Here is a 12708-nt window from a genome sequence, read left to right on the forward strand (position 1 = left end):
AGATGACTGAAGGTTGATCTTACCTCATAAAGAAGAATTTTACTGTAGTTGATCTAACAATAATTGGTCGTAGTAAAAATTAAGTTTAATAAGACTAAGGATATGTTCAAAAAAATATTTATTACTATTGTAATGTAGTTGTAATAAATATTTTCAATATATAATTATTTTCAATTAATATTTCTTATTATCAGGCTACATTGAATTCATTCTTAAATTAAAAACTTGTTATAGACCTATTGCATTTATATCTCTTTTATTAGTTTGTAACAATATTTACAAGCACAATCTATTTAATTATGAGTTCTGAATTATTAACAAAAATACTTTTGAATGTCATTGAACCTTGTACGACTCACCTTTATGCAAAAACTCGATCAAAAAATCACATTCGGCAATGCACATGCCTCGCGCCACAAAATTCACTAAACCACAGACTAAACACAAATTCAAATTTCGAACACAATAATTTACAGCAAAAAGTTTCAAAACAAAAAGGTTTTAGTTGAGAGTTTAATGCACGTTTAAAAGTTCGTTTTTAACGTTTCGTTGAGCGTGAGGTGACATGGAGCGTTGGCGTTAAACTGTCTTCCTATTTGATACCGGTTATATGGCACAGTAATATAAGGTGCTAAACGTTCTTCGGTTAGACTTTCGAGGCTATTGTTCTAAGTGGTAGCTATCAATTGTGTAATTTTATTACAATAATGTACACAATATTTATTTTACACAATACATAGATTTTTTTACTTGTATATGGAAGAATAAATTATTGTAATTGTTAAATTATTGAAAAGATTTAAAGTTCTCGACAAATATGTTAACAAGATCTGCTAGGTACATTAAATTATTTATAATTAATGGTTTAATTTGGAAGTTAATATATGAGATTTTATTCTTCACATGGCCCAATTTTACCAAGCTATTTATTGTCGTGCGTAAGTCTACCTTATATTATTATACCCTACTATGTTAAAATAAACATTACCTCCGACAACTTCGGCCCTACAATAAAAAAAGTAACTTAAATATACATAATTTTATGAAGTATAAAAATAAATTAAACATAAATTTTACTATTAACTGTTATACGATACTATATATATATATAATTTATTTATTTATTCACAAAATACAAAGGTACACTATCGAGTACTTAGCTATACGATAATAAAAAAAAAGTGCATGTATACAAAGTACACATGCCAGAAATGAAACTTCTTTGGCAAACTAAAGTTAATACAAATTATATATTTAAGTTTTTTAATATATTTAAACACGTGGCATTTTAATGTAGAATTCGTCATTTGAGATTTCAATAAATTATTATTTAAATAATATATAAATTATTTCATAAATTGTCTTTACGAGATTTTAATTTTAAAAATACCTTCTCTCAATCGGTCTCAATATCTCTCTCCCTTTTCTTCAAATACGCTGCACAGCTTCGTGAGGCTAATATTATTATTATTGCATTTAATCCATAAAAAAATTACCCTCATGTGCCTAAAGAAGTTTAACTTCAAAAAAACACACTCACTCACTCTCGTGTAACCACACACTCACTCATGCACTCAGGCGTATTTCTAACAGTTGAAAATACAAAGGTAAAAAAATATATATTAAATTTACTTTGTTATAGAACAGCTAAGAGCCTGTCACAACCTGTCACTGTGTCCTGTTCCTTACTAAAAGGATTTCCAAATCTTAGAAGTTCTAATGAATTGCTGCGAAATGAATGAACATAATTTTGTATTTCGTTTTAAATACCATAATGTCGGGTAAACAGGAATTGTAGTATTAAAAACCTAAGCTACACAATATGGCTACTGTGAACTCACTCTTCGAACATAGAAACGATATTATAATTATATGTAGTTAATTAAATGTTTCCGTTGAATTTAAAAGAAATATTCCCTCAAGGCCATACTAGGAATGCAGCCAATCAATTATACATGATAATTAAGCTAGGCATCGATTGGCGCCACCAGAGATACCAGTTTCTATTATTTTTTTCTTAATTCCTGTTATTATTCGTCCCTAAGCACAGACTATAAATACTTTTATACGCCAATGCAAATGACGCATTACGGAGTTTTTTTTCTTCTGCTTTTGGTGCCTGTATGACTGAGGATGACCGTCAGACAAGTGAAGTCGCAATACACATTACTAAGCTATGATCTTTCCTTCTTCTTCTTCTTCTTTCCTTCTACCAACACGTTTATCGTGGATAAGTGCGTGCTCCTATTTCACCACGCCTACTGCTAATAGGAGGACAAATCTTTGCTTGACTATTAATTACTTAGGATGTCATGTGGAATATTGTGTAATGGTTGCAGCTCATCACAAACGTTGTGAAAAAACTTAACGATTATTGCAAGTTTTTCTGTCCGTTTTGATTTGAGAACTGACAGTAAATGTAAAATTAAAAGCATTTAGTAATTAATATGACGTATTTCTTTATTGACGTTCATAATTGTAGTGTTACCTGTATGATAAATACAAGTGTAAAAAGCCGTATTAACTAAAACTCAAACTCGAACTCAAAAATATCTTTATTCATATAGGTAAACAAGTACACTATGAACGTCATAAAATAAGTAGAATATGGGAGTACATGTGTTTAAAAGTTATTCAGGATAAAACACCTGTTATTACACGAACGAGTCTTACGCACAAACACAAAATAATGCACGGCTTGAATGCACGACCTCCAACAGTCGCACGCTCAACCACTTAGCTCTGCTCCGGTCATATCATCAGGAAATTTTTACAAATAAGCCCACAAAATAATTAATGAATACTAAAATAATGTTTAAAGTTATGTCCCCGTGTATTTTTAATGCTGGCATTCGCTGTATTGCGATATTTATTTGTTGAGTTAGGAAAGCAGTTATGGGGTCAACAGTACCATCTACTAGGCCATTTAATCTTTATTTTAACACACATCTCATGAATAGAGGAATTTCACCAAGTTCGACTTTACATTTATCTAGATTTTCTGAATGGCCATGACTGTGAGTGCATTTTATAATCTGATCTATTTGCCTATTCTATAAATAAATGAGGATAATATTGGTAAGTAATTATGACGAGTGGTTTATACAGTGAAAAACCAAACCCCCAAACCAAAACAGTATAAATAAAAATTAATCGCAATTGTTAGCGCAAATCTCGAGGGCTAGGAAGGCATTTAAAATGCCAATGTCTCCTTACTGTCAATCAAGATTCAGTTAATCAGAAAATCTGATTACTTCGATGTGCGGTCAACTTCATTGTAGACTTGTCGTTGAACCAATTATCATACGTGTAATTTCTTTGATGTTCTGAGTACCTGGATATGATGACAAATGAACAAACGTGATAGGAACCGCACAGCACACAATAAATAACTGCAACATTTTGAATATATTGACACGTTGAAGTCGTTCACGACTGGAATACGACCGCATAATGCAGTTGTCTAAAACTGCTTGAAGCAGTTGTGTTTGACCGTAAAATAATACTGATGCGAGTTCATTTATAAGATGGATTTCGATGAAGAAACACTGCTTATTGTACTACTGTTACGGGCAGGAGGCTCATCTGTGTTTAATTATAGCCGCCCGTTTACAGTACATATAAATGTTAGAAAGCCTGAGTGTACGGCCGGCCCTTAATGAATTTGTTCGCCCATTGTTGAAGTTCAACTTTACAGAGTCAGGATGTCCACCTCAACTGTAGATAAATTGATATTGGATTTAAATTTCGAAAGAAATTCCTTTGTGTTTTTGTAACAATATCAATAAATAATCAATAATTTATTTTCAAAATATTACCTACTCGAAAAAAGATAGACGCTATTTTGTTTTGAGTCTCAAAATTTACTTAAAAAGATACTTATTCCGTGTTGTTCAACAACAATTTGGATTCATATCACGACTTAACAACATTCTAGTGTTAGCATAATGAATGAGATCAACCAAAATTTAAATGCAAAACGGTCTTTAAAACGTTTCTTAATACCTATTCCGATCAAGTTGACATTTTTGTGAGTAAATTCCTTAAATAAATACCGTATTAGCGGTTATATGGGACCTCAGACAATAAATTGTATTTAGTAGGAGGTTATTCAGGAAGGAATGTATTAAGGAAGCTACGAACAAATCAGGAAAGTTCTGAAAGAGGCCTTTACCCAAAATGGGACTGCAGAACACAAAGAAACGAAAATCAGTATAATTAACGTAGTCTAAGAGTGTAATAACTAACAACCATTTGATTTGTAATTTTAAACAATAATAAAAGTAGGTTTATTATTTATTTATTAGTCCTAAAACAAACATGTATGCTTAAAATATATAAGACATCGCAAATTTTTAGAACATAATTTAAACTATAAGAGAACTACAAAAAATAAGAGAAAATTTATACAAATCAATATTTGGGAAAGTCCGGTAAAATAAGTACTAGCAACAACCGTGTTATACATATATTTCCTCTGAATTACAATTTACAACGATTATAACGATTGTAAAAAATGCAGGTACAATGCTAAAATGCCTTTACAAATTACAAATAATAAATACAGTGAATTGGCTTCCAAGCAATGTAACGCAATCCAATCAGTTTGATATTGCTACTTGAGAGTGCTCAATAATCATTGCTCATCAATTAGAGAACTAGGACAATCTTATTAATGTTACCGATTTTGTTCTCAATAAAAAAAACATCGTCTGTTAGTACGTGAGTACTCATTTAATGAAAACACTTTTTTACCGGATTGAAACTATTTAAAATTGTAAACTTATAATTATTTAACATAATAAATTAATTAATATTAATTAATTTCGCGTGCTTTACAGCGTGCGTGGTCACGGTGACTGAAGACATTAAGTGTTGAATGTCAAAAAAGTGTCACAGCTGCAGAAAAGGTTGTATTATAGTTGGTATCGAAAGATGAAGGGTTTCTGCAGAAATTTCTCACGGTCTCAGAACTCATTTGTTTCTTCAAAAGCAAAGTTCCCGAACGAAACATGCATCTTCGAACGAAATATGCATTCACATTCCCGAGTGGGAATGGGAATGCATATTTCGTTTCACCCTGATAAGTGAATATCATAAAAGCAGCTGCCAAGCTTTTTAGGTCTTGGCATCAGATTTCTAGCAAGTACCCCAGCCCCCAGCCCACAGTACCACAGGTCGTCGACTTTGAGTCTAAGGCAAACCGGTTTGCACGATGTTGTCCTTCACCGTTCGAGCGAATGTTAAGTGCGCGCATAGAAAATCCATTGGTGCACAGCCGGGGATCGAACGTACAACCTCAGGGATGAGAGTCACACGCTGAAGCCACTAGGACAACATGTTCAACTAGATTTGCCGCCCAATACGCATCGGCATGCTTCAATATGTCATATTATTAAGACCTTTTGAACAATCACGTACCCAAAGGTTTCGATTTGCGATTTTTATTAACATTCTCACTCCCGTATTAAGGAATCGTAAATTAATTGAGGGTCTTGAATACATATTTACACTCCCGAGAAGAAAATACTCCAAAGTTATGTAGCGATCTAGTTATTGTGTTTTTATGCAGAACTGGACAGACCACACACCTGATGTCAAGTGAGATGCACTGGACACGCGTATCCCGTGTAAAGAGGCATTTGCTAATTGAGCGAGGCAGTAGTTAGTAGTTTCACGAGTTTTTGATACTCAAAAGATACGATATAAAATTGTTTCGTGTAGAAAATAATTTTAACCAATTTGTTACGCATGATTTTCAAAAATTACGTCCCATTGGTTTATAATAATGGTCACATGTAATTTGAATATGTTTGATAAGAGAGCTTGGGGTATAAGGTCAATACTGTGATGAATTAATTACGCACATAGAAAGAATTTATTAAAGCAACAGCAGGGTTCTATCATTAGTACAAGGCCAACAGACGTCCAGTTTCATTACATCTATATCCTACCAAAATTATTAATTCACTATGCCAAGTATCTTGTAAAACTTTTGTAAATAAATAGCAAACAATATTTATATATTTATTTGCTCGTAAAATTTTGTAAGGCGTAATTTTCGAATTGTTTCATCAAATTACTTTACAATATAGGATGAAATTACATTCGAATATTAAAAATTGAACTCCATAATTAAAAATGATTAATTATCTGATCTTAAAATCAACTTTATTCAATATATAACTAAAAATGTGCTTGCAAAATTCAATTCGCAACAAAATGTTTGAAATTCAGTTTTTTTAACGCTACGAGCCGTACACATATTTAAAATTGCTAGTTAATTAATAATTGCTTTGTACACTTATTGCTTTAGCACAATACATATTAACAGACCTAGGACTTGTGAGCCAAGCTTCCTTTAACGTAACCTTAAATTTTAAAATAAAAATACAGTTTAAAAATGAGCATAGGTATACTTATTTATATTATTTTTATTGTTTTATTATATTACTGTTCGTTCCAAGTGACGAACCACCAGTTTATTGTTCGGACGATAATAAAGAGATGATAAGATTGTTCTAAATTATATATCACTAACATTCCAAGTATACAAATTGTAAGCATATTGTACGGTTCCTGGGTCATCAGGTGGTAGAAATAATAGAAGATTCGTTGATTACCTTATATTCACCACTTCCGTATAACAATAGAATATGAGCGATATAATAGAATTATAATAAAATTATAATTAAACAATTGAAGAGAGTGCCGACGTCTGGCTATGCTCTCGGGGTGTAACTCCCATGACTTAGTAAAATGCAGATGAAGAGAGTGCCTGCGGACGGCTATACTCTCGGGGCGTGACTCCGACGATTTAGGAAATCGTCCTGCTTATAACTAATCCAAGTGAACAACCACAGCACGTACATACATTTAAATATTTTCACGTTTATAACTGAGCATGATGTGTGAGCCTTGTCACGTATATAGAAAAACATCACGCTTATAAAACTAAGAACACCTAAGTGAGCAAAATGTACAGCCTTGGCTCGTACATACTCCCACAGGCAAAAAGTGCAAGACGAATATGAAGTGCTTTACAATAACAATTCATTGTATGCTTAACAGTCTCTAGAACACTAAAGTCTTTAAACTTATGTTAACACTTCTGACACAATTCCACTGCACTATCACTAGCACTAAGATATACTGGAGCCCGGTCCCGGGTGGCTTCTCCTGAGGCCACTGCGAAACCGGTTGCTGACTCTGCCGATGTTACACCTACTGCTCCGTGACGTCACCTAATCTTCATATGATTGTAATATCCTATCCACTAATTGTCTTGAGCACATACTGAGAACTATCATGAGCATAAAAAGTACAATACTATTTTGGTGAATAAACCATTACCTAGGTTAAATATAATTATTATAAAATGCAACCGTATCTCGGTAATTTGATATCTATATCATATTCATTGTATGTGACGTCTTTCACAGTAGGTCAATCAACTAGCTAACATATGATATTTTGCTGAACTGGCATTCCACTTATTGTTTACGATATTAGTAGCGTTTTTCACTTTATAAAATGATTTATGTATATATATAACTTTCGCTCAATATTAAATGTAATTTTTCGACAATGTATGTTATTCATAAATGGAACTGAACATACGAGTCTCGGCTTTGTATCCTTAAAGGAATTTTAAGTATAACTTTATATATGGTGCTTTTCTTTCTTTTCCTCTGATTACTCATATTTGACTCATAGCATTGCATAATCGAATAAGTTTGTTGTATATTCATTTTACCAAGGCCTGAATCTGTGAGCCTGCTATAGTGCGGAACGATAACGTTGCGCAATCTTCCTCTTTTACGAAAGATATCACCTTTCATTCTAACCTTTCTTTTTGACCTTCCTGGAAATTCCTTTCTTTTCTTAACTCCTTTTTTCTTCTTTCTTATTTCAAATTTCTGCTTTTTGTCGAAAGCTTGTTCCTTATTTTTCTTGCCTTTATTGATAGGCAAAACATTAAATTTGCGTGCAACCCTCTCTGATCTATGGTTTCCCGGTCCCGTATATAATTGAATCGGTGCTTCTAACAAAGGCTTAGACAATACTAAGCTGCGATTTAAGTTTTTATTCTTTTGAGAACACACGAACTGAGACAAACTTTCTTTTTCTTCTGGTTCTTGCTTGTTTTGTAAGCAGTTCATGCTTTCGACACCCACGTTATCATGATGTGATTTATCTTCTCCGATTACTTTACAACCAAGTTGCGTTTGCTGTTCTATGGATTGCAATGATGGCTTGCTAGATTCAATAGATAATTTACTATCAATGTTCTTCTTCGTACACAAATTGGAATTAAACGTATTTGTAATATGAATTAAAGAACCAGTCATTGTATCTTGACCTGTACTTTGTTGCAGGTTCACTCCTACTCCGGAGATGATGCTATCATGCTCCATTCTGTCTGACATCAAAGATTTTACTACGCTTTCTGCTAATTCGGCAACTCCTCCGCCTTGATAAATATCTGCACTTATACTGTGATTATCCATAGGTAATTTACTACCTGTTTGCTTCTTAGTATACACATTGGAATAAGAAGTATTTTTACTATGAATTGAAGAACCGGGAAGTGTAACTAGACCTGTACTTTGATGCAGGGTCTCTTCTACTCCGGAAATTATGCTATGACGTTCCATTCTGTCAGAAATTACAGATTTCGCGACGCTTTCTGCTAATTCGGCTACTCCTATGCCTTGATAAATATCTGCACATACACTGTGCTCGTTCTCATTTTCTCCTAAACGTTCTTCCACTTTTGCCGAAGACGAATAATTTCTCTTATCCGATTTATATTGAAATGATCGCTCTCTTTGCGTAGAATAATAATTTACATTTGAATTAAATAGTGCATGGTGCAATATAGTATTATGTTTTTGGGAACAAATCTTACATCTTTTATGCGAGAAGCAATCTTCCACGTCATGCTTAAACAAACAATTTGTGCAAAGCTGTAATCTTAAAATGGTATCAACCCTTTCATTAAAATCTTTTTCTAACAATGATCGACAATTAAACAGGCCATGATTAGACAAGTTGCATAATTGACAACGTTTTATTTTATTTGTATTTCCTTGACCTTGGTTATCGAAACGCGTCGACAGCGAATTTTTGCTGACACAAAAATTTGATGTAGGCCACTGTTGTTTTCTAATTAAATCTTTCCGCATTTGATTATTAGCTGTTTGCAAGGCATATAATGAATTTTCTGAATTATGTGAATCCCTAAGTATCGGTGATTCCATACGCGTTTCTAGAGAATTCTTCTGCCAGTCGGTAGCATGAAATTTGCGATTCAACTCTCTCCTTTGGCGCCTATATTTAGCTTCCTGCTCGTAATATTTATTCTGATACTCCGAGTCAGATCCATTAAGAACAGTATTTATTTGGATATGGGTTTCAAAAATTAAATCCCATCGTAATTTTATTCCTTCTAGTACATACTCAAGTTCATCTTTTTCGTATGCCGAATATGCCTTAGATTGTTCCAATATGCTATCCAACGACCTAAAATAAGCTTCTTGCTTGCGAAGCAACTCTTCAGTTTTCGAAACTTGGAGTAACTTATCCATTATGCTTGTTAAAATGCTCAATGAATGCTTCTAATCATTCTCAGTAAAATTATGCTCGAAATGAATGAGATAATTCTCAGAATTAATAGTGCGCAAAACAAATGGAAAGGACTTACTGCTGTAGCTGCCTCCCTCTGTTGAAGATTGACGTCCGTTGCCTTCTTCTAGGTTAAAAAGGACGCCGATATACTCTTGACCCCTCTGGATCCTTATAAATGTTGGGAAAGGACTTATTTCACTTGCCTCCCTTTATTAACGATTGACGTCCGTTGCCTTCTTCTAGGTTCAAAAGGACGCCGATATACTGTTGACCCCTCTGGATCCTTATAAATGTTGGGAAAGGACTTATTTCACTTGCCTCCCTTTATTAACGATTGACGTCCGTTGCCTTCTTCTAGGTTCAAAAGGACGTCGATATACTGATGATCCCTCTGGATACTTAACACGTTGCTCTCCTCTTTTCTATTGATGCGGATGATGGTGTTCTACTTGCTTGATGACTCCACAAACCAGCAGTGGGATGTTTTTCCACGGCGCCGATCTTCAGGAAAACGGAGAAAAACGCGAACGCGATCAACTGTACGCGAAAGACCCGCTATTCCCGGATAGCTCGAAGGACCAAAATGTACGGTTCCTGGGTCATCAGGTGGTAGAAATAATAGAAGATTCGTTGATTACCTTATATTCACCACTTCCGTATAACAATAGAATATGAGCGATATAATAGAATTATAATAAAATTATAATTAAACAATTGAAGAGAGTGCCGACGTCTGGCTATGCTCTCGGGGTGTAACTCCCATGACTTAGTAAAATGCAGATGAAGAGAGTGCCTGCGAACGGCTATACTCTCGGGGCGTGACTCCGACGATTTAGGAAATCGTCCTGCTTATAACTAATCCAAGTGAACAACCACAGCACGTACATACATTTAAATATTTTCACGTTTATAACTGAGCATGATGTGTGAGCCTTGTCACGTATATAGAAAAACATCACGCTTATAAAACTAAGAACACCTAAGTGAGCAAAATGTACAGCCTTGGCTCGTACACATATATTTTATTTGGTCTACTAGAAATACAATTTGGTAAGAGTCGTGAGAGCAGAAGTTTTCCTTTTTTTTCTACTTGGGGAAATTGCGCATACCCTTCCGCACCAAGCAGTCGCGCCGCGGAAGGGTATGCCCCATGCATTTCCCCAAGTAGAATAAATTCCCCATGATTTGTGGGACTCGCTATTGTGCATACCCACTAAAACCCCAAGGCGCCACCAACTATCGCCTTGTGCGGCATAAAGAAGTTTTCCTGGTCAATGTAAGCGAACTGCGAAAAACGTTGCCTTATTCCCGCCGTGCCGTATTGGGGATAGAACACATATTTTCGTTGTGTTTGACATAAAAGTAAATAAAATGAACAATTTTTTAATGCGGATAGGTCGTGTGGTGACCAGGAGAGGTGTAAAAAATAAAGACGCCTATCTTAACAAGATAGACGGACTCTTCTGTACTAATGCTTACTATACAACCTCTTTAGTGGACGCCATGAAGACGAATACTACGCTTTTCTCGGTTAATACAAATAAAATTAACTTTTCCCCAAACGGAACTAAACAGAATATGTGCCCAATACTTTGACGTATTCTTGTACAAAAATAATAAACAAATAATTTATAAAGTAAATAGTCACTCTATCTCACACACATACGTACTCGCGACATACCAATATTCATAAGCACTATATTTTACTAGTGTTCCGTGTGCCGTTCATGGTAATTCTTTGTTAATTATTATACACTTGGTTACATCAATTAATATTTTATCCACTTACTAGAAGAAAGACAATACTAGAAGTAAACATAAAATTTTCGAAGTACAAAGTACGACGTTATCGCAAATCATACCTCTATACGACTTTAGAAACTATATTTTTATCCTAATCATCAATTATTTTAACTTAAGCACTCAGCTATTGTTAAACAATGTATAACATTTATATAAAACTTATAAAATACTTACGCCTTAATCTGCCGAATAACTGGGGCATCAGAATCTCCATTCACAACGATAACCGGGACCGCATTATCTTGAGAAACCCCTGGAACGACTTTTTTCGTCATCGTATACAAACTCCTTGGATTGACCTCTTTAAGATAAAAACTTTTTGGAAATTAACACTTAACAACTTATTTCACAAATTTAAATTTAGAACATTTTCTGACTACGTGGCTGCAGTCAAGAATCTATAAGCAAGTGTATCGCCCTCGTACAATTTATCAGATATACAATGAAGTAATCAACATTTATCAATTATAAAATGCCATTTAATTTACGTATTGTTTTAGATTACACTCAAATTGTTATAATTGATTGTAAATACTTAGATAAATGTAAGTTTAAGTGGTTATCGTATCACATTACAGAAATGTGGCAAGATTAAATTATACTTTTAGATGGTGAAATTTTAAGACCTAAATGTATAAAAAGCTGTTGCGGCCGCAAAGCAGGTGATAAATAAACACATATTTATAAAGTAATTGGAGAGTTTTGGAGTTAAGATTCTTGGGCCGTAGGGTTCAAGTGCACGGGCGCTAATTAATCATATAAGTTAGCGCCTGGTAATTAGCTGGTAGAGCTTGTGCTTTCTTCGCTCAACGAATAAGTATAGCAATTACTGCGAGGATATGCTGCCAGCGTTAACATTTATAAATATGTTTTATTTTTTATGTTAATTTAATTTTTAATTATTACTATGTAGGTTAAGAACATTGTAAATACTGTATATTTGATAGTTATAATTACTAATTAACATTATATTTAAAGATATAATCTTACTTTATTTACAAATGTTTTTTAAGAAGAGTTTATGTATTATCAAAATGGCAACAAAGTATAGTATTATTATTATAGTAACTATACTAGTTGCTTGTGGTATATTTTGAAATAACTTGACTGACTAAATGTCCTAAGGAAGAGGGCGTCAATTAAACTGTTCATGAAATGCGAAGGTTCATTTTTATTGTCTATTTGCTTTGATTTTTCTTTCTTGTAAGTTACTGATAGTTTTGCTATACTATTGTGTCCCTTATTTTATTCTTACACTAGTTGCCTGGGAGAAAT

General features: G+C 33.8%; 1 protein-coding gene across 2 annotated transcripts in view; it reads right to left on the reverse strand.

Moving 5' to 3' along the window:
• The window catches only part of LOC111004120 (unconventional myosin IC), a 52679-nt gene extending 40811 nt beyond the window's left edge, over positions 1–11868 (reverse strand). Inside the window, exon 1 of one of the 2 annotated variants that reach the window (XM_045628107.1) lies at positions 11608–11868. In XM_045628107.1, coding sequence (XP_045484063.1) covers positions 11608–11708 — 101 coding nt within the window. In that variant the 5' untranslated portion in view covers positions 11709–11868. Of the gene's footprint in view, positions 1–359; positions 586–11607 lie in introns of those variants that run through there. The other variant, XM_045628108.1, reaches the window with a different exon arrangement.
• Positions 11869–12708: the final 840 nt, after the last annotated feature.

Source organism: Pieris rapae, chromosome 4 (assembly GCF_905147795.1).
Source record: "Pieris rapae chromosome 4, ilPieRapa1.1, whole genome shotgun sequence".
In the NCBI taxonomy this organism is placed as follows: Eukaryota; Metazoa; Arthropoda; class Insecta; order Lepidoptera; family Pieridae; genus Pieris; species Pieris rapae.